Consider the following 22,794-nt stretch of genomic DNA (forward strand, 5'->3'; position numbering starts at 1 on the left):
CCTATCCCACAGTTCCCGGAGCCTCCGGCGCCCATTGGAATTATGGGTTGAGATCGCAATGCCCGGATGATGCAAAGCAGTGCCGCGAGGGGTTCTGGGTACATTGCGTCAGGCCCCTCCCCCGCCGTCACAGCAACGGCAGACAATAGATTCGCGCCTTTTTACCTGGGTTACCTGTGCAGACAACATACCACGCCAAGCATTGAGCCCGCTCAGCTCAGCTCACCGTCACCATATCTCTTCCGGGTGCCGGCAAACGTGGGACTGCATTGCTAAACAGCAGCAGCAGCTTACTGCCTTTTGGCGGTAGACGGTGCAGCATGACTGGTAGCCTTCATTGGCGATCTGGGTGCTGGCAGCTGTGGGGCTGGCAGCCGTGGTGCTGCATTGCACCAGCCCCTTGCCTTTTGGTAGAAGATGGTATATTACGACTGGTAACCGTCGTCATCGTACTGCAGTGGCTGTCGATCATGGGCACCCGGGCAGACAATGATGGTTATCAGTCGTAGTATGCTATTTTCTGCCAAGTGCCCAATATTGTCTGCTAAGCACCCAGAAGAGGCCGAGGGCTATCTGGGTGCTGGCAGACATGGGGCTGGCAGCCGTGGGGCTGCATTGCACCAGCCCCCTTGCCTTGATGATGATGGTTATCAGATGTATTATTCGCAGGATGGGGCAACATTGCTACACAGCAGCAACCCCTTGCCTTTTGGGCAGAAGATAGTATATTACGACTGGTATCCATCGTTGTCATACTGCAGTGGGCATCAGATCGTGCAATATACCTGAAGGCTTACTGCCAAGCGCCAAGTATTTGCTGCCAAGCACCCAGAAAATGCCAAGGGCTATCAGTCATGCTGCACCGTCGTCTTAAGATGTAAAAAATAGATTTATTCTCCATTCATTTGCTTCCCCCCTCCCTCCTGCTAAACCCAGGCTTTTGAGTTCAATCTTTGGGGGGGGGGGCATTCTGTGTGACAGTTGTTTGTGTTTCTCCCTGATGCAAACCCACCTTTCTTGATTTTAATTCCCTGTACCTGTACGCGGTGTCACTCGCCCCTCCCTCCCTCTCTCCCTCCCTCCCTTCTTCCCCTGGTCCGTCAGATACTACTTTCGCGCTTTTTTTCAGACCAGACGCCATAGCCAGCACTGGGATCATGGAGCCCGCTCAGATCACCGCGGCAATTCTGAGCACTATGAACACCACGCGCATTGTCCTGGAAAACATGCAGAGCCTCCTGGACATGCCAAAGCCAAACCAGGACCAGCTGAGGAGGAGGCGATTGCAGCGCGGCGACGATAGTGATGAGGAAATTGACATGGACCTCTCACAAGGCACAGGCCCCAGCAATGTGGAAATCTTGGTGTTACTGGGGCAGGTTCATGCCGTGGACCGCCGATTCTGGGCCCGGGAAACAAGCACAGAGTGGTGGGACCGCATCGTGTTGCAGGTCTGGGACGATGCCCAGTGGCTGCGAAACTTTCGCATGCGTAAGGGCACTTTCATGGAACTTTGTGACTTGCTTTCCCCTGCCCTGAAGCGCCAGAATACCAGGATGAGAGCAGCCCTCACAGTGGAGAAGCGAGTGGCGATAGCCCTGTGGAAGCTTGCAACGCCAGACAGCTACCGGTCAGTCGGGAATCAATTTGGAGTGGGCAAATCTACTGTGGGGGCTGCTGTGATCCAAGTTGCCAGGGCAATGAGAGACCTGGTGATATCAAGGGTAGTGACTCTGGGAAACGTGCAGACCATAGTGGATGGCTTTGCTGCAATGGGATTCCCAAACTGTGGTGGGGCGATAGACGGAACCCATATCCCTATCTTGGCACCGGCGCACCAAGCCACCGACTACATAAACCGCAAGGGGTACTTTTCAATGCTGCTGCAAGCCCTGGTGGATCACAAGGGACGTTTCACCGACATCAACGTGGGCTGGCCGGGAAGAGTACATGATGCTCGCGTCTTCAGGCAGTCTCTTCTGTTTCGAAAGCTGGAGGAAGGGACTTTCTTCCCAGACCAGAAAATAACAGTTGGGGATGTTGAAATGCCTATCGTGATCCTTGGGGACCCAGCCTACCCCTTAATGCCATGGCTCATGAAGCCATACACAGGCAGCCTGGACAGCAGTCAGGACCTGTTCAACTACAGGCTGAGCAAGTGCCGAATGGTGGTGGAATGTGCATTTGGCCGTTTAAAAGCGCGCTGGCGCAGCTTACTGACTCGCTCAGACCTTAACGAAAAGAATCTCCCCATTGTTATTGCTACTTGCTGTGCGCTCCACAATATATGTGAAAGTAAGGGGGAGACATTTATGGCGGGGTGGGAGGTAGAGGCAAATCGCCTGGCCGCTGATTACGCGCAGCCAGACACCAGGGCGGTTAGAGGAGCACAGCAGGGCGCGGTGCGCATCAGAGAAGCGTTGAAAACCAGTTTTGTGACTGGCCAGGCTACGGAGTGAAACTTCTGTTTGTTGCTCCTTGATGAACCCTCTGCCCCTCCCCCACCACCCTGTTAACTCTACTTCCCTGCAAACCAACCACCCCACCCTCCCCTACTACCCTCCCCCCTTCGAGCACCACTTGCAGAGGCAATAAAGTCATTGTTGCTTCACATTCATGCATTCTTTATTAATTCAGCACACAACTAGGGGGATAATTTGAAAGGTAGCCCGGGATGGGTGGGGGAGGAGGGAAGGAAAAGGACACACTCCAATTTAAAACTTTAAAACTTATTGCTATGGAAATCATCTAGGGTGGAGTGAGTGGGTGGCCGAAGGCCCCCCCACCGTGTTCTTGGGCGTCTGGGTGAGGAGGCAATGGGACTTGGGGAGGATGGCTGCTGGTTACAGAGGGGCTGTAGCGGCGGTCTCTGCTCCTGCTGCCTTTCCTGCAGCTCAACCATACGCAGGAGCATATCACTTTGATGCTCCAGCAGCCGGAGCATCGACTCTTGCTTTCTGATTACAAGTTGACGCCACCTCTCCTCTTCAGCCCGCGTTTCAGCACGCAACTTCTCCTCTTCAGCACGCCACCTCTCCTCTCGCTCATATTGGGCTTTTTTAAAATCAGTCATTGACTGCCTCCACGCATTCAGCTGTGCTCTGTCAGCGTGGGAGGCAGTCTGAAGTTCAGTAAACATTTCGTCACGCGTCCTTCGCTTCCTTCTTCGAATATTCACTAGCCTCTGCGAAGGAGTAAGATTTGCAGCTGGTGGAGAAGGGAGAGGTTGTTAAAAAAGATACATTTTAGAGAACAATGGGTAGACTCTTTCACGTTAGATTTTGCTGTTCACAACATCACACAGCACATGTGCTTTCGTTACAAGGTCGCATTTTTCCTCTTATATTGAGAGTCTCCTGGTTTGGTGTGAGAGATCACTCACGCAGTGCCAGGACACAGATTTCAGCTTGCAGGCAGCCATGGTAAGACATACAGTCTTTGGGCTTTTTTAACCTTCTTAACATGTGGGGATGGTTTCAAACAGTTCTGCCCTCATTTCCCATACCAAGCACCCGTGCCATTTAAAATGGGTTTGCAATGTAAAAGGAGGGGCTGCGATTTCAGGTTTAACATGCAGCACAAACCCAACTAACTCCCCTCCCCCACACACCCAATTCTCTGGGATGGTCACTTCACCCCTCCCCCCCACCGTGTGGTTAACAGCGGGGAATATTTCTGTTCAGCAGAGCAGGAAGGGGCACCTCTGAATGTCCCCTTAATAAAATTGCCCCATTTCAACCAGGTGACCGTGAATGATATCACTCTCCTGAGGATAACAAAGACCGATAAGGAATGGATGTTGTCTGCATGCCAGCAAACACCGGGACCATACGCTGCCATGCTTTGTTATGCAATGATTCCAGACTACGTGCTACTGGCCTGGCGTGGTAAAGTGTCCTACCATGGCGGACAGGATAAGGCAGCCCTCCCCAGAAACCTTTTGCAAAGGCTTTGGGAGTACATGAAGGAGAGCTTTCTGGAGATGTCCCTGGAGGATTTCCGCTCCATCCCCATACACGTTAACAGACTTTTCCAGTAGCTGTACTGGCCGCGATTGCCAGGGCAAATTAATCATTAATCATTAAACACGCTTGTTTTTAAACCATGTGTAATATTTACAAAGGTACACTCACCAGAGGTCCCCTGTGTGCCCTCAGGGTCTTGGGTCAGTTCGGGGGTTACTGTTTCCAGGTCCAGGGTGACAAACATATCCTGGCTGTTGGGGTAACTGGTTTCTCCGCTTCCTTGCTGCTGTGAGCTATCTATGTTCTCTCCATCCTCATCTTCCTCGTCCGCCGAACCCGCTTCCCCGTTTGCAGAGAGGGACTCATAGAACACGCTTGGGCTAGTGGTGGCTGCACCCCCTAGAATGGCATGCAGCTCCGCGTAGTAGCGGCATGTTTGCGGCTCTGCCCCGGACCTTCCGTTTGCGTCTCTGACTTTGTGGTAGGCTTGCCTTAGCTCCTTAATTTTCACGCGGCACTGCCGCGCGTCCCTGTTATGGCCTCTGTCCTTCATGGCCTTGGAGATCTTTTCTAATGTTTTGCCGTTTCTTTTACTGTTTCGGAGTTCGGCGAGCACTGCTTCATCTCCCCAGATGGCGATCAGATCCTGTACCTCCCGTTCGGTCCAGGCTGGAGCTCTTCTGCGATCCTGGGACTGGGACTGGGACTCCATCATGGTTACCTGTGCTGATGGGCTCTGCATGGTCACCTGTGCTCTCCACGCTGAGCAAACAGGAAATGAAATTCAAACGTTCGCGGGGCTTTTCCTGTCTACCTGGCCAGTGCATCTGAGATGAGAGTGCTGTCCAGAGCGGTCACAATGAAGCACTGTGGGATAGCTCCCGGAGGCCAGTAATGTCGAATTCCGTCCACACTAGCCCAATTCCGACCCCCTAAGGTCGATTTTATCACTAATCCCCTTGTCGAGGTGGTGTTAGGAAACCGGTTTAAAGGGCCCTTTAAGTCGACAGAAAGGGCTTCGTAGTGTAAACGTGTCCAGGCTTAAGTCGATTTAACGCTGCTAAAGTCGACCTAAACTCGTAGTGTAGACCAGGCCTCAGATAACAACCTAGCTACCTCTAGAAGCTGTCTGGGAGACTCGCCCCTGAGTCAAAGCTCAGATCCAGTGGCACTGTCCTTCCCTCATCCTCCAACCCCCAGCATGCAAATGCTATCCTAGCCAAACCCATGGGACCAGCACTGACTGGAGCTGGGCTCGCTCGGCCTGGTGAAGCATTGCTCTCTGGCACAGCACCAGCTCCAAAGAGCAGGTGAGGAATGTGGAGAAAAGCACCCAGCAGGGTGGACCCTGAGATCTTTTGTAACCTCCCCCAGTCCCTGAGAAGACAACAGCAGGAGAGGCCCTACTCCTTACAGGAAGTACAAACCCCAAAGGGAAGAGGGAGCAGCTGGGTACCCCACACTGGGAAGGAAAGGTGGAAGGAGTGGCTGCCATCAGCACACATAAGAACGGCCATACTGGGTCAGACCAATGGTCCATCTAGCCTAGTATCCTGACTTCTGACAGTGGTCAATGCCAGGTGCCCCAGAGGGAATGAAGAGAACAGACAATCATTGAGTGATCCATCCCCTGTTGCCCAGTCCCAGCAGTCAGAGGTTTAGTGACACCCAGAGCATGGGGTTGCATCCGTGACCATCTTGGCTAATAGCCATTGATAAACGTATTCCCCATGAACCTACCCAATTCTTTTCTGAACCCAGTTTTACTTTTGGCCTTCACAACATCCCCTGGCAACAAGTTCCACACATTGACTGTGCGTTGTGTGAAGAAGTATTTCCTTATGTTTGTTTTAAACCTGCCGCCTGCCGTCATTGGGTACCACCTGGTTCTTGTGTTATGTGAAGGAGTAAATGACACTTCCTTATTCACTTTCTCCAACCAGTCATGATTTTATAGACCTCTATCATACTCCCCTTTAGTCATCTCTTTTCTAGGCTGAATAGTGCTAGTCTTTTTAATCTCTCCTCATATGGAAGCTGTTTCATACTCCAATCACTTTTGTTGCCCTTCTCTGTATCTTTTCCAATCCCAATATATCTTTTTTGAAACGGGGCAACCAGAACTGCATGCAGTATTCAAGGTGTGGGTGTACTATGGATTTATATAGTGATGTTATGATATTTTATGTCTTATTATCTATCCGTTTCCTAATGGTTCCTAACATTCTATTAGCTTTTTAGACTGTCGCTGCACATTGAGCGGATGGTTTCATAGAACTATCCATAATGACTCCAAGATCTCTTTCTTGAGTGGTAACAGCTAATTTAGATCCAATCATTTTGTATGTATAGTTGGGATTATGTTTCCCAATGTGCATTACTTTGCATTTATCAACACTATTTCATCTGCCATTTTGTTGCCCTGTCACCCAGTTTTGTGAGATTCCCTTTGTAGCTCCTTGCAGTCTGCTTTGGACCTATCTTCCATAATTTTGCATCGTCTGCAAATTTTGCCACCTCATTGTTTACCCTTTTTTCAAAATCATGTATGAATATGTTGAACAGCACCGGTCCCTGTATAGATCACTGGTGGACACCACTATTTACCTCTCTCCCATTATGAAAACTGACCATTTATTCCAAACCTTTGTTTCCTGACTTCTAACCAGTTACTGATCCATGAGAGGACCTTCCCTCTTATCCCATGAATGCTTACTTTGCTTAAGAGCCTACAATGGGGAACCTTGTCAAAGGCTTTCTGAAAGTCCAAGTACACTATATCCATTGGCTCATCCTTGTCCACATGTTTGTTGGGCCACTCAAAAAATTCTAATAGCTTGGTGAGGCATGATTTCCCTTTACAAAAACTGAGTTGACTCTTTCCCCAATGTAGAGTGTTCATCTATGTGTCTGATAATTCTGTTCTTTACCATAGTTTCAACCAATTTGCCCGGTACTGAAGTTAGGCTTACCAGCCTGTAATTGCTATGATCGCTTCTGGTGCCTTGTTTTAAATTTGGTGTCACATTAGCTATCCTCCAGTCATCTGGTACATTACCACAGTTAGTATTTCAGCAATTTTATATTTGAGTTATTTCAGAATACCAGCTGGTCCTGGTGACCAATCACTATTCATCAATTTGTTCCAAAACCTCCTCTATTGACACCTCAATCTGGGACAGTTCCTCAGATTTGTCACCAAAAAAGAATGGCTCAGGTGTGAGAATCTCCCTCACTCACATCCTCTGCAGTGAAGACCCATGCAAAGAATTAATTTTGTTTCTCTGCAATGACATTTTCTTGAGTGTTCCTTTAGCACCCTGATCTCCAGTGGCCCCACAGCTTGTTTGGCAGGCTTCCGGCTTCTGAGGCACTTAAAAATTTTTTTTGCGGTGAGTTTTTGAGTCTTTTACTAGTTGCTCTTCAAATTATTTTTTGGCATGCCTGATTATACTTTTACATTTGACTTGCAGATTGCCCCCACCTCCAAGAAACCTGGCTGTCTCACCCCCAAAGTAAGGGGACCTGAGTCACCCAGCACCAGCTTGACAGAGGGAATCCCCCTCCCACTCAGTCCCCAGAGCACTCACGCCACCCCCCGCCCTCAGCGGGCGTGGCGTACACACCAGCATGGCCCCACCCTCCAGCCTCTACCCCGGTGCTGGCACAGACTGGGGTGGGAGAGAGAGAGGGCTCCTGCTGGGAGCTGGGCACGTGTGCGCCGGGGAGGTCGGGCAGAGCAAGGCGCCTGGCAGGACCGAGGGCCCCGCAGCGCGCTGCCCGTGCCGAGGGAGCCCAGCGGTGTCTAACGCGAGGCGGCACAGCTCGGCGGGGTGCCGTGGGAGCTAGCGGGGCGATCGCAGAGCCGAGCCCAGAGCGCTGCGGGCACTGCCAGCGGGTGGAAGCGGCCAGTACGGGAGCCACGCGCCGGACAGGGAGCGACATGAAGCGGCTGCTCGTGGCTGTCAGCGTCCTTCTGACTGCAGGTGAGGAGCTGGGCGAGCTGCGCGCGGCGCCGTCCCGCAGGAGAGCGCGAGCGGCGGCTGCGGGCAAAGTTTGTTCCTTGCCCCTCCCCCGAATGGCCCGTGCGCTGGCACCGCAGCAGAGCGCGCCTCGTCCGAGCCCGCCGGGCAGCCCGGAGCCCTCTGCCCACGCGCCCAGTGTCCAGGTGCTGGGGGCCGCGCTTGCATAACGGGCCGGGGCCGGGCTCCTTCTGGCGGGGGAGCCCCTCGCCTTGGCCTCCCTCCAGGAGCCCCCTCCCTAGCCAGCAGGGCCCTGCTGTGCCCGGGAGCCGTTCCGAGCCCCCCGCCTGTCTCTGCGGCCGGTGCCCTGCCGGGGCGCCGAGCTTCATTCATCCAGGGGGCGGCCTGGCCCGGGGCTGTGACTATAAATACGGTACCCGGCCCCGGGGCTGCCGTATGGAGAGCGTCCGGCAAGTGCGATGTGGTGCGGTGCCCGGCGCTGTCCTCTCAGGAACGCCGCTCTCTGTCCCGCAGGGTGTTCCATGGCGGCGCCCGGAGCCGGGCTGGAAGTGCTGCGGGGCCCGGGCTTCCACGAGGCAAGGGGTGGTCGGTCCATCGCGCGGCTGCTCCGGAGCGGGCTGGAGGAGGAGCGCGACCCGGACGGCGGCGGGGTCTCGTCGGGGGATTATTTCCTGGAGCTCCCGAGAGGTGCGTGTGTGCGGGGCTCGCCGGGCGCGGGGGACGGGCAGCGGCAGGTGGCCTCCCCTGAGGAGGCAGCCCGTGGGTCCCGATCTGGGGCTGCCCAGAGGCTGGGTGCTCGGATCCAGGGTGAGAGGTTCGAGCCCAGCTCAGGAACAAACGCAGCGGGCTGCTGAAGGGAAATTGATTTAACTCTGGCAGCGCTGAGATCTCCTGGGTAAGGGAGGAAGTGACCCCGGTGCTAGGGGACCCTTTCCCCACTCGGGAGTGTCACAAGTTGCATCTTCTGTGTGATACCATGGCGGAGCGGGAGAAGGAGAGGGAGTGAGTCAGATGCAGCAATATACATAAGCAGGTGCTTAACTTTAAGCATGGCCCATTGGCTTCCAGGGAGCATGCTTAAAGCTAACCACATGCTTTGCTGAGCTGGTATGGCGTTAAGAGGGTGCTTACATGCTGACCTAGCTTGAGACGGGAGATTATTCCTGGGGCTGCTGGTGGGGTGAGGAGCATAGTGTGATTGGCAAGGCTGGGTGGATAGGGAGAAACTTTTGTAACTAGAGCCGGGTTGACTCTGGGGAGAGTTTCTTTTGGGCGCTGAAAGGCAAGGAGTGTCCCTGGGAGAGGCCAGGAGTGGGGTAAGCCCCAGAGCTGAGGGGGCAGTTCTGTTGTTGATTGATGTGTGCAGAGCCCTGACAGCAGGAATTCAACGAGGGAGGGGAAGCCAGGCCAGAATGTTCCCACGGAAATTCCTGCCTTATTTGCTTTGTGTCGGTTCAGTTGTTTTTAGTAGTTCCTTGTCTGTGCTCTTTGCCTTTTCTGTTATCCTGGAGTCCCCAGTGCCCCTGTCGAGATCCAGTGCTGCATTCCCTGTAACACCCAAATCCCCAGTGCTGCATCCCTGTTACTCCTAGTCCCTGGGGACTCTTCCCAGGTCCAGCACGCAGTTCTTTGTCACGTGCAGTCATTCATGGCATGTTTAATGCACAGCCCTCTCCAAAGCAGGAGGAGAGGGAGACTCGGTAGCTAAGGGGTCCTGTAACTGTTCAGTTGTTGAAGTAATGCCCTCTCTCGTGGGAAAGTCCTATAGAACAGAATAGATTCATAGATTCCTAGGCTAGAAGGGACCATTATGATTAGCCACAGGCCAGAGAACTGCTCCAAAATAATGCCTAGAGCAGATCTTTTAGGAAAACGTCCAGTCTAGATTAGTGAGGGCACTGAGAGGGCTCTGTGGAAATGGCTTTAAAACCCCACGTCATTCAATAGAGAAGGAGATTGTTCCATAGGTGTTTTGCACCTCTATGTAGAAATCTATAAAAGATATGGGATTCCCTATTCTCTTCTATAGGATGGTCCCCAAACGCCTACAGAAAGGTTGAGCGCTCTGTATTACATCATCTGGGACGCTCCCCTGTGTGGATCCATCCAGTTGAGATTGCATGCCATCCCTATCTGGAGTGGTCACCACCCGTGAGTCACACCCCACCGCCCACACACTGCTACTCCTCATACCAACCAGGGGTTAGTCACTGAGCTGGGGGCATCTGAGTCCACCTTCACCCTGCTGTGCCTGTCCATTTATGTCTGGTTTCTCTAACATTCTTTGGGCGAAGTGCTGGTCCCATTGAATAGAGCGGGAGTGTGGGTGTTAGCTTGGTCGTGACCAGGATTTGACACAGGGACAAATTCAGACCTGGCGTTACCAGTGTAACTCCACTGACATCACTCAGATTGCACACACGCACACCGTCTGCCTGTTACGCTCTGTGGCTTTTCCTCATTTTTGTTCCCTCTCTAGGCTTGTCATGGTTCCTCTCCATCTGTGATTGTGTGCCCATCAGCTTTGCAAAACGAGGCTGATCTATTGCACCACAGGGGTGGAGTCTGGGGAGACTCATCCTCTCTCCCTGTCTGTCCTCACCACAAACCTTTCCTCACTCTCCTCCTTTCCTGTCTCTGCCCACCACTAGCTGTCACAGTTCTCCACACCTCACACCCATGCTCCTTGGGCCACCCTCTCCTCTCCATTTCTCCACATCCTTCTGCTCCTCTTGGGGTGGGTGCATTTCTTCTTTCTGAATGCCAGCATTGAGCGATTGGAAAGGCAAGAGGTGTCTCGCTCTAGTGTGGGTGAGCTGACAGGCCTCTGATGTGTCAGGTTTGAGAAGAGGATCAGTTGGGAGTGGGACGCTTAGATGTGACCCTAGTACTTTGGGGAGTGGTAGTCACCTGTTCTTGCCTCCTCCACGCTCTCTAGGGCAGCGCTTCTCAGTCGGGGTGGGTCATGGAGAGCAGTCAGAGTGATTGCAAGGGTGACATTTTATTAAAGTCTAAAGCAGAGAAGATCTGGCTGCCCCTCACACCCTTGCCCTCCGGGGTCAGTGTTCTCTGTCAGCCTCTCGAAGTACACACACAAATGAATCACGTAGGTTGATCATTGCTACCCTTGCTTTATAGGAAAGTAAGTGGATTGTGAAAATATTTGATGAAGGGTGGCCAGCGTGGATGGGTTGAGACACACAGCTCAAAGGGGCCCTCAGTTTTTCTCTGGCCTCGGAGCCCCTCCCCCAAACCCCATCACTCCTGATGCCTCTAGCTGTTGTCAGCTGTACCCAGCGGAAGGGAGACGTCCCTGAGCTATCTTGAGGCACTGATCAGTCTGGAACACGCTCTCTGCATGCAGGGGTCTGTGCCATCATTTTCTGCTCTTGGCTTACCCCACACCCTTCCTACTTCTTGTGTCTGTGAGCCAGCCACTGACCCCTGCTGGCCAGAGCGGAACGACAGGCCTGTGAGATGGCTTCCCTCAAATGACTCTGTCCTGCACCTGCAGAGTTCCATTGATCTCTGATCTGCGGACAAGGGGATAGAGCAGGGGTGGGCAAACTTTTTGGCCCAACGGCCACATCAGGGTGCGAAACTGTATGGAGGATCGGGTAGGGAAGGCTGTGCCTCCCCAAACAGCCTGGCCCCCGCCCCATCCGACCCCTCCCATTTCCTGCCCCCTGGCTGCCCCCCTCAGAACCCCACACCCATCCAACCCCCCCCGCTCCTTATCTCCTGACCGCCCCCTCCCGGGACTCCTGCCCCTAACCACCCCCCGGGACCCCACCTGCTATCTAACTCTCCCTGTCCCCTGCCCCCCCCAGAACCTCCGCCCCATCCAACCGCCCCCTGTCCCCTGACTGCCCCCTGAGATCCCCTGCCCCTTATCCAACCCCCCGGCCCCGTGGCTGCAGGGGAGGGGGAACAGCAGGGGAGGGTACCGGGGCTAGCTTCCCGGGCCAAGAGCTCGGGGGCTGGGCAGGACCGTCCCGGGGGCCGGATGTGGCCCGTGAGCCGAAGTTTGCCCACCTCTGGAATAGAGGCACAAGGGCCTGGGAGGCAAGCAGGGAGAAGTGAAAGCACCACGGTGCGGTTCTGAGCATCCTTCCCCTTTCCCTGCGATAGCAACCCTCTGCCCTGCGGGTCACAGTGCCTGCAGCAGGGAGATAAGCCAGCAGGACTCCCATCGGACACACGCAGTTCCTGTGCATTTTGTTGTCTCTGTGGTTCTTCATGAAGTGAGAACTTGCAAAGCTCCTGCAATACCCTGGGTGGCTCCTTCTTCTATTTCTCTGGCCCTGGTGGAGTCTGAGCCTGCCGATACTGCCAGGCCCCCCACACTGTGTGGTACTTGGAGGCCAGATTCTGCTGCCCACCACGGGGTGCTGGAGGATTCAGGCCTTACTCCAAGTGAGGAGGGTATTGGACCCTAGCCCTTAATCATAGAAATGTGGGGCTGGTAGGGACCTCGACAGGTCGTCTAGCCCAGCCCTTGTGCTGAGTCAGGACCAGGGAAACCTAGACCATCCTGACCAGTGTTTGCCCAGTCTGTTCTTAAAAACCTCCAGCAATGGGGATTCCACAACGTTCCTTGGTAACTGCTCCAGAGCTTCACTATCCTTAGAATTAGAAAACTGAGGCCAGACCAGTGCCGAGTAGAGTGGGACAGTTCCCTCCCTTTTCTTACATATGACATGCCTGTTAATACACTCCAAAATGATGTTAGTCTTTTGTGCAACTGCATCACACTGTTGACTCATGGTTGCCACATGTCCGGTGTTATCTGGGGCTGTCCCAGTTTCAGTGAGGAATACCACTTCCTCCAGGCCTTGTGTGTGTGTGTGTGTGTGTGTGTGTGTGTGTGTGTGTGTGTGTGGGCAGGGGGCAACACAGTAGCTTATAACATGTCGGTTTTCAAGGCTTGAAAGTTGGCATCATGTTGCAGTGTGATGTTTGGATGCAGAGTGGTAATGGCACAAGGTGATGATTCCTTAGCTGTGTCACTGACACCACCATAGAGTGTAAGAGTTCTTCAGGTTTCCCAAGGTTCCCATCTTCTTGTTCCTGAGCCAATGAGGCATGCTGTAGTGCTGTATGCTCCCACTGAAGTCCCTCAGAATTCGTGGTGCTCAGCACCTGGTAGGCTGTTCGCCTGGAGACTGAGAATAGCCAGGATGGCCTGGTGCTTTGGCTGTCATCAGAGTAATTTGCAACCACGGCTGGGGGAGGCATTGTTGGACTTTAAAAATTGTTTCCACTGAAATTCAAAAATGACAGATTTCATGGAACTGTGTCTGTTTACATCAGCTTGTTTTCAGAAAACCTAAATTTGGGGCCTGAACTGACCTGCCAGTGCCCTGTAATACTGCATGTGTCCTGTGTGCAAGCCATCATTGTAACCACAGGAAAATCAGCCTGATTAGGACTATGAATAGCCTCTTACAAAAGACCAGACTGATCAGAGAAATAAAGGGTAGATAAAGACTCAATTCTTAATCTTCTGTGGTCAGTGGAAACCAGCGTATATAATAGTAACATGTGAGGTATGTACTGTCCTGTTTTTCTCTCTGAATCTGCACTAACTTGTTCCCTTCTTTCCTTTAGCATCTTTATGAATCAGAAATGCGCTGATATTTGTTGAAATCTGCAAAAATGGGGAAACCTCTGGCTGGGGGCAGATAGTCTGTCAGTGGTGCTAGAGCTGAGGTAGATGCCTGACAAAATGCTGTGCTGGATACAGTTGAGTTGACTTGTGTTCTTTTAAAATTGTCTTCCAGTTGCCTTCTTGTCCAAGCCAGAAGGTCTGGTTACTCCAAAAAAAGAAGGGAATGGGAAGAAAAGGAGGAAGGGCAAAGGCAAGGGGAAGAAGAGAGACCCATGTCTGCGAAAGTACAAGGACTTCTGTATTCATGGAGAATGCAAATACATCAGTGAACTGAAAGCTCCATCCTGCATGTAAGTTATTGGCATATCTCTGACCTAGGGAAACCTTAGTCATTGTTCCTTGAATTCTGTAAACCACACACAGGAAATGTGTAGGAGATATTTTTAGTGCATATTCTTAGAGACCTGCGCAGATACAAAATCTGGATCCACATCCGATCCGTGATCTGCAAACATGGTGAACGATACATCCGCGGATTTGCAGGGCTCCACATACTCTCACTCTGTGAGGATACTCTTCTGTTTTCACATGCTGCTTGGGTTTTTGCATCGCTTTGGCACCCTGTGATCAACCCTGTACTCTGTTGGGTCTTGTTTAAGGCACAGGTCCAGATGTGTGTCCCTCTATCACACACATCAGCCTTCCATTAAATTCCCCAGTGGTCTGAATTCAGGGATGCCATGTGAATCTCCGTGGGCCCTGAGTGAGCATGGAGTTTAGCCTTCAGGAAGTCAGTATGACACAACTTCCCTTTGTGGCGTGTTTGTCTATTGCAGGGCACTTGGTAGCCCTTTCCAGTCACACTTTCAGAAGTGGGCGCTCACTTTAGGAATCCAGACTCAGGTGCCTGTAGCCTGTGTTTCAGGAGTGCTGGATCCCCCCAACTCCAGCTGAGGTCAGTAGGAGCTGGGATGTTCTGCATGATGCATCTCTGAAGATCACGCCCTGGGAGCAGGGGGCTGAGCTATCCTGAAAATCTAACCATAGACATCTCAAGCTGGGCACCCAGCAACAGAGGCACCTGAATTCAGTGTCCGCTCTTGAACATGGCTTTTCCTATCTTCATGGGCCCATCTAATTAATGTGTCCCATGGTGTATTATGCAGGTAGCAGCTCTGGTGATGGCTGGGGAGGGGGTAGAGGAAGAGTCACAGAGAACGGGGAAGCTGGAAGGATCCACTTGGCCCTGGGAGATTCTGACATTGGCAGAGTGACGGAGTATTCTTTCCACACCAAGAACCTACTGTTGAATAATGTCTTCAAAGGACAAAACCGAAAAATGCTTTCGTTCAGCATCAGGCATACGCACCGGCAACTGTCACACAGTCTAGCAGCGAGACCCGCTAGGCCAGGGGTGGGCAAACTTTTTGGCCCGAGGGCCACATCTGAGTATGGAAATTGTATGGTGAGCCATGAATGCTCACAGAATTGGGGTTGGGGTGCAGGAAGGGGTGAGGGCTCTGGGGTGGGGCCAGAAATTAGGAGTTATGGGTGCAGGAGGGTGCTCTGGGCTGGGACTGAGGGGTTCGGAGGGCAGGAGGAGGATAAGGGCTGGGGCAGGGGGTTGGGGCACGGGAGAGGGATCAGGGGTGCTGCCCCTGCAGCTCCCATTGGCTGCAGTTCCTGCCCAATGGGAGCTGCGGGGACGGCACTTGGGGCGGGGGCAGCATGGGGAGCCCCCTAGCTGCCCCTACGCATAGGAGCCGGAGGGGGGACATGTGGCTGCTTCCGGGAGCTGCGGCACGTGCGCACGGAGTGGCCCCTGTCCCCACTGCCTGGCTGGAGTGCAGGAGCGGGGCAAGCCTCAGACCCCGCTCCCCAGCGGGAGCTCGAGGGCCAGATTAAATCAGCTAGTGGGCCAGATGTGGCCCACGGGCCGTAGTTTGCCCACCTTGCACTAGGCCATGGAATAGTTTCTCAAAGGGAAACAGTGGAAGCTGAAAACGAAAGCCCTGGAGAACACACTGTAGGGAAGGTTTTTACAGTGGCCAGCGGGAGGTGGGGCTAGACGTGACTGGATTCTTCCATCTCTGATTCTCTTGGGTAAGCTGATGTATTTGTTGTGAGTGCTGCAAGCAAGTTCTCCCTCTGCATTAGAGTTTATGATCACTTCTGCTTGTCTGGCACTGTCTCACCATGGAGATGAGGTAGATGGTCTTCTCCAGCACAGAGGCCTCTTTCTGAGGAGCTCCCTTCAAGGCCTCCTTGTCCTAGACCATCTAGTGCAGGGCTCTGCTCTTCTTCTGCAGCAGTTTGGGGCTTGGGGGCTGGAAAGGGAAAGTAAATCTCTTCATCCACCTCTTCAAATGTGACAGCCCTGTCTGTTGCACCAGTGCAGTAGTGCAAGCAGAAGGAGAATTTGGTGTTCAGACTCTCTCTGTCCCAGCTCCAAGCAGCCAGGGTTGGAGACAACAGCTTTGAGGGCACTGTGCATGGCAGCCTGCCAGGAACATGTTGAAGCTGCTCCATTATGAGCCATTCCTCTGTTTACCCCCGTGTTGGAGCTGCTTCCCTGAGCTGAACTACTGCTGTTAATTAATCATTCTCTGCCTCTCCTGGGTGCCTTCCTCTGAGAAGCTCAAAGCTCTTTCAGACATGAATGGACTCCCTCTGCTATCACCCTCAGGAAGTAGGGAAGTATCAGTCACCCACTGCACAGGCAGGGGAAGCTAAAGCTGGCGAGAGTTTGTTGCAATGTGGACACTGGCCTGAACCTCGCAGCTCATTTCTTGTCAGACTTCACAGAACACTGATCTGGTGGTGCTCTGTAACCCATCCCCTGAGCTACCACTGCCTGTCCACAGAACTTGCTGAAGATCGCAGAGCCCTGGCTCGCGTCTTGTGCAGCCTTCTGGCATTGGAAACGTGGGGCAGCATGGTGTTGCGGAGATCAGCGAGTGCTGCCCTGGGAGCCTCTGAGCGTTCTCTGCCCTGAAGCTGCAGCTGAGGGAATTCCTAACGCAGCCTGAGCAGCCGGCTCCTGAAACATGATGCTCGCAGCAGCCGCCAGCACAGAGCAGTCTCTGCTGTCAGGGTCCTAAGCAGCTCACTATCTGGGCTGCTGCAAAGGTCGATGACACCTCTTGCAGGAGAGCAGCAGGTGCTTGGGGGACGGACTCTCTGGACAGTCAGGCACCCGACTGAACTCCTGATGGATCTTGCTGGGGACGCTCTTCCTTAACCAGTGCTTCCTGCGGGGACAAGGCCTTAGGGCAGCGATGGAAGGAGATGTCCGGAGGGCAAGGGCCAGGGCTGGATTAAGGCTCACCCATCCAGACCTCAGCAGGAGGCAGATTCCACTGTTCAGAAGGCCACATTCCCACGAGCTAGTTTCCCTAGCAGCATTCTTCTGCCTCAGTTCCCCCATCCCTGATGAGAGCAGAAGCTCCGAGGTGGCTCACTAAGGCCACTGCTCTTGCCTTTAACAAGATCTAAAGGAGTCTGAGGTTCTCAGCTGCAGTGGCTGGTATCCAGTAGCCACCCGCTGAGAAATCTGAGGGGTTGTGAGATTCCAGCCTTGCTCTGCTCAGCCTGCATCTTTGGCGGATCCAGGGCTGCTGCTTTGAGTTTCATTGCGACCTTTGCCTGCTGTGGTTGTTGGGAGAACATGTTGATGTAGCACACTATGGTGTTAGCTGAGGGCACTGGCAGCACTTTGTTCTGGAGAGGGCTCGGGGTTTCCTGGAAACCTTCTAGCCCTTCAGCTCCTATGGTTCTTTGCTTTTGGTGTAATGTGAGGATTGGAGGCTGAAGATGACATTGATATATGGCATGTGCTGGATTTAATGGCGCTCGATCTAAACATGGGACACTTGATCTTGATGTCTGGCATGTGTCCACATGTTTGGCAAGAAGCTCATCCCTCTGATTGGGCCTTGGCAAGGGTCCGGAGCTATGGGGGGGGCATGTATATTAGGCTGTTTACGTGATTCTCCTTTGACTCACTGCAAGGGGTGTTTGGGTAATTAGCCTCCTGGCTCTGATGCAGATGTTATTTCTGTTACGTGAATAATTACCTGGCCAGAGGAGAGGTTGGTGGCTCATGGGTCACGAGTGTTGGTTTGCTCCCGTTTGAGAAGTGCGTCTATGGGAAATATCCCCAGAGGAGGCATTCAAACCTCTTTCATCTCCATTACCAAGCGTGAGGTCAGACCTGTCCTTGGCTTTCTTAAATGGGATTTCCAGGCTCTGAAAATGGGAGCTGAAGAGGTTTGTCCCAGTGCTGAGCTCTACGTCCCTGACATGCTAATAGAATTCAAGGATCTCTGTGCAGTGGACGATACTTAGTTGAGCTCATATTTTAACGGCCTCCTCTCAGCCTATATCTAACGGGAGCTGGGATGACTCAAGCGTGCCCCAATGACAAAACTCTGATCCTGATGGTCAGGGTGGAGTGATGCCCCTGGTCCCACCCCTTCAGCCTGCTTCCCCACTAATCTCACCCCCTCTTACCTGCTTCTGAGCGCTGGAAGGCATGTGACAGGATCTGGAGGGTTTAGGTGACCTAGTACGGTTCAGGGCAGACAAACAGAACTGGCTGGAGCTGGGAGCCCATCATGCACGGGGCAGCTATTCTGACACTTTTTTTATTTTACATAGCACTGAATGATTTCAGTGTTCTACTCACCCATGAAATGTGGCCAGCTCTGGGGAGGAGCAAGGTAGTTAAAGGGAGCACAGCACGCTGCACGCCAGCAGGGCACTTTGGAGCAAGGTCCCTGAAAATGTCGTGGGATCGCTAATGTCTCCACAGACCCTTAGATTCAAAAGTCTTATGGGGAAGACCCCCATATGACCAGCTGAATGGAGTCCAATATATTCAGGCTGAAGGCTTGAATCCATCCTGCTGGGGATCCAGGCGGTCTAGGAAACCCCGTCCTGATGCTTGGGCCAGTACCCACTCTGGTTCACTGTGGGAAATGCCAGCCCAGTGCCCAGCAGCAATGCCAAAGGGTTGGGCAGAGTGCTGGGCTGTATTGGATGTGGGGAGGACAGTAGAGAGCAATAGGTGATATTGGGACCTGTCAGGGACACTGTCCCTGGGAGGAGATGACTGCCCTGGAGAGGGTGCAGCTAAGGTCAGCAATGGCGATGCCGGGCCTGAAGGATCGACACACTGAGCGAAGGTTCGGGGCCTTGGGCCTTGTCTCACTGGCGAGGAGGAGGCCGTGCTGTGTCCTGAGAGCTAGGAGAGGGTCGGAGATGTTCCGTGACACTTGGGTGGAAGGGGCTGGAGAACAGTTCCGATGATGATTAATACCCAGGGCAAAACTTTGCTCCTAGAGTGCCCCGTTGCTACTGTCTTTTAAACTGTCTTTCCTCTCCCTCCCCCCCCCCCCCAAACTAGATGCCAGCCAGGGTACCATGGCGAGCGGTGCCACGGCCTCACTCTCCCCGTGGAAAACCCCTTCACCAGTTATGACCACACCACAGCGTTGGCCGTCGTAGCGGTGGTGCTGTCCTCTCTGTGTCTCATCATCATTGCTGCATTGCTGATGCTCAGGTGATGGGGAATGGGCTGCCACGTGCTGGTCACAAGACCTACCCTGCAACTCGGGGGTGGGAGGGAGGGAGGCTCCCTGTGGTCGCACTGCATGGGATACACCCGCCTGCTCTTAAACCCAGAGCCCTGACCCCAACCTGGGTAAACTGCCCCCGCTGACACCACTGCTGGTATTCCCTGGGGCTCAAGCCCTCTGTGTATGGGAGCAGGGGTCTCCCTGGTTCAGTGGCCGATGGCATTTATAGCCTTGGACCACCTTGCTGTCCAGTTCTCTGTCCTTCTTGTCTTGGGTGTTTTTTTTATGCTCACCATGGGCTGGGTTTGTTCCCAGCTCTGCCCTAGCTTCTGTAGGGAAGATCCAGCAGTCTCAAACCAGCTGGGGGAGCAGCGGGCTGATGGGAAGCAGTTGCTTTCTTTCTCCAGACATCAGAGATATCCAGCCTCCTGCATCTCGCCCCAAGGGAGGGACCAAGATGGAAGGTGTGGCACTGCATCATATGGCCAAGATGAGAACAGTGACAGCCCCAGGCGGCTCCTGTTGCGGCGGGTGGGTTCGTGACCCTGACCAGAGCAGCAGTGGCACGCTGGTGAATGTCTGTCTGCTTGTGTTTGCAGGTGTCACAAAAGAGGAGTTTATGATGTAGAAAACGAAGAGAAAATTAAGTTGGGCATCACCGGAAACCACTGATGGCATCGGGGGGCCTGCAAGGTAATCCTCCAGCATGGGCATTGTGGCATGGCAGGGGCAGCTTCCATCTGCAAGACTGCACACGGCCCTGCTAGGCAGTGACAGGTGCAGCTAGTGGGCATGGAGCTTGATGGGTTGTGCAGACGTTCTGTCACACCGGGCCAGTTCTGTTCTCTCATGCAGTCTAACAATGACTAATGTGTCCTTCTCGGATTGAGACTGGGAGCTCAATAGCCTGTGCCTATTACCAGAGCTCCGATAGGGAACAAACCCCATTTCTCTGATTCAGCCCCAAGAGGAGCAAATCCGTGACTTTGCAGTGGGTCTCCCGGCCCTGCCGTTAGCCTAAAGTGAATGGATCGCTTTGTACCCATCTCTGGCTTCCCGGCCAAGCCCATTTCTGAATTACCCTGCTGGTTTCCAAAGGCCAACGTTGCCTTGCTCCCCCAGTCCCTCTCTATACTCCTCTATGCTTCCTCCTTTCCAACCCACTCTACTGCTCCGATACCCTGCTCACAGGGTCCCCCACCCACTCCCTCTGCTCTGCCTCTCTGATCTCGGAGCCACATAACTCCCTCGCTCACTCCTCTGGTCATGGCCTCCCCTCTCCGTAATTGGAGGTTGTTTCTTCACTTGTTCCTCTCTGTCTATCTGGGATTCCCTTCCTATGACCCACTGAGTCATCTCCCTTCTTTAAATCTTGCCTTTAAAAAGCCCTTCCTTTTCGCTCCCACGTGTCCTTACCTTATTACTGTATCATTCTTCCATACTCCCTTCCTCAGCCACTGGTGTAGTGGTATTCTTCCAGTGTTGCACTGGCAATCAGAGGCTGTTTCACCCCAGAGGCAGCTGCACTTCAGTGGTGGGCAGGCGCTGGGAAGGGGAAATGTCCCCTCCGCTGGTCTGAATGCTGATATCACACATGCTTCCAGGTTTTTAAATTAGGAAAATGTCATGTCTCCCGGGTGGGTGAATTAATATGTGGAAGGGATTACTAATTAGTGGGTGTCATTCCAGGGGAGACTTTATCAAAAAGGTAAATATAAGTTGTTCGGTCTGATGGCACAACTCACACGGAATCAGTGGGAGCTGTGGGTGATCAGTACCTGTGGAGATGAGCCATATTATTAATACCAACCTGCATCCCTGATCCTGTAAGGTCTGAGAGGCTGCATTGAAGTCAGTGGGAGCTCAGAGTACTCGACATCCAGATGGATGGGACACTGACTCTGGCTTTGATTCAGGAAAGCATTCACGCATGTGCTTGAGTTCCTTTGACCTAGGCATGTTCCTAAGTTTCAGGTATGAGCTTAAGTGTTTTCCTGAATCAATGCGTCAATGCGGGGTGTTCTTTGAGGATCGGCACCCACCGCAAAGCACATAACCTTGCACAAGGCACAAGCCGTGATGTGAAATGACCCAGCCTTGTTGTGTTTCAGGATTCAGCAGTGAAGCGATTCTACCTCCACCAAGAAGCCAGTCATAGCAACTTAAGACTCTGTTTATTGGACCTATTGAAAAACCAATGGGAGTGGAAGGGGAGTATCTGTTTTTGGGGGTTGTGTCAGGGAATGACTTCACTGAAACACACATCTCAATGAGCCAACCTGATCTGCTGGAATGAAAGAAGGTGGCAGGGGAGGCGACTTCCTGCTTGATGGTTTCCAATAAGCAATGGAATTCCTTGAGGAGTCTCAGCTGAAGGGCTTCTGCTGAGGATGGAAAGCTGGACCTTCGCTTTAGTGCTTTGCTAGGGACTGAAGAGTAACTAAAACCAAACCTGAATTTGGATCCTTCAAACGCACGCTGAGGAACTAACTGTGAAAGACTTCAACTCCGCGGAGACTTACTTTGCGGCTTTATTAGATGGGGGCAGGGGAGGGAAACTATTTAACAAGATATTTTTCATGTTAAATTATATATTTATTTTAGATATACTGTACATAGTATTTATTTAGGGTCTGATCCTGTAGTCTGGAAATCAATGGGAGCTTTACCATGAGTTCAGACAGCAGGATTGGCCCTCACTTTTTAATGTGCAACATAATGGTCTAATAATTAACACTTTGTTACAAATGCTTAGATATTATTTAATGATGACTGGAAAAGGAATATTTCATGTGGCACTATAAGGGGAAAAATATGGACAGCATGAGCCAAAAACCAGATTTCAATACTTCTGCATGTCCCCTTCTCCCTTCTTGCTGAGAAACAGCAGGCGAGGGGAATCATATGTATGGGGGCAAACTCAGACCTGCTGTAAGTGAGTGCAGCTCCACTGAATCTGACCTATACTGTCCAAACATTTCTATTATTTGAAATGGTGCTTACTCCAGCCTCTGCAATTGAAAAAAGGGGTGGGTTGATTCAAAATCCAAAGCCTAGGCCAAACACCAAAGATGCAGGAGACAAACATGGGGCGGAACTATCTCAAGATAGGCTCTACGTGGTCTTTAGGACCCCAAGGAAGTCTTATGGGCTCTCTTTCCTCATGGAAATTCCTGCGTTAGAACAAGTTTGAGTTCTTGTGTGTGTCAAATTTCAGAGGCTGCAGTGAGCGACCTCATGTTGTTACATCCAGTGCTTCCAGAACAGGTTCAGATGTTACAATCAAAATAAAAATAACCCAAACTCACTTGTCTCCTGTTCATTGAGCCCTATGCTGGAAAGCCTCCTGAAAGCAAGGTGATGTATAGACAGTAGCAGGGAGTGTCAAAGCAGAGAGAGCTGGCTGTTTTTCCATGGGAAATCGGCTTTTCTCTAGTCTGTGTGGCTGCACTACACAAGGGCTCATTTTCAGACTGGAGTGCCTAAGTCCGCCCATCCATTTCCACATTTGGGGGCTCATCTTGGCACTAAGCAATATTTGTCTTTCTGTTTTCTAGTCCTGGAAAATATAGTGCCAATCTATAAAAGACAACTGGGGGAATTATAGACCAGTCAGCTTAACTTCAGTACCTGGAAAGATAATGGAGCAAATAATG

At 52.4% G+C, this 22,794-nt stretch overlaps 1 protein-coding gene across 1 annotated transcript; it reads left to right on the forward strand.

The window, feature by feature from the left end:
• The first annotated feature begins 7,651 nt into the window (after positions 1-7,651).
• On the forward strand, positions 7,652-22,445 carry HBEGF (heparin binding EGF like growth factor). Its single transcript, XM_026660886.2, has 6 exons — positions 7,652-7,951; positions 8,462-8,635; positions 13,732-13,909; positions 18,967-19,122; positions 19,738-19,831; positions 21,250-22,445. Exons 1-5 carry the CDS (start codon positions 7,909-7,911, stop codon positions 19,808-19,810), a joined length of 624 nt encoding a protein of 207 aa, XP_026516671.1. The 5' UTR covers positions 7,652-7,908; the 3' UTR covers positions 19,811-19,831; positions 21,250-22,445.
• Positions 22,446-22,794: the final 349 nt, after the last annotated feature.

Source organism: Terrapene carolina, unplaced genomic scaffold (genome assembly GCF_002925995.2).
Source record: "Terrapene carolina triunguis isolate 2854851 unplaced genomic scaffold, T_m_triunguis-2.0 Scaffold838, whole genome shotgun sequence".
Lineage (NCBI taxonomy): Eukaryota > Metazoa > Chordata > Testudines > Emydidae > Terrapene > Terrapene triunguis.

Coding starts and splice junctions, on each gene's coding strand:
- HBEGF (XM_026660886.2), top strand. CDS start 7,909: ATGAAGCGGCTGCTCGTGGCTGTCAGCGTCCTTCTGACTGCAG. Junction 8,636..13,731: donor TTTCCTGGAGCTCCCGAGAG/GTGCGTGTGTGC, acceptor ATTGTCTTCCAG/TTGCCTTCTTGTCCAAGCCA. Junction 19,123..19,737: donor GCTGCATTGCTGATGCTCAG/GTGATGGGGAAT, acceptor TTGTGTTTGCAG/GTGTCACAAAAGAGGAGTTT.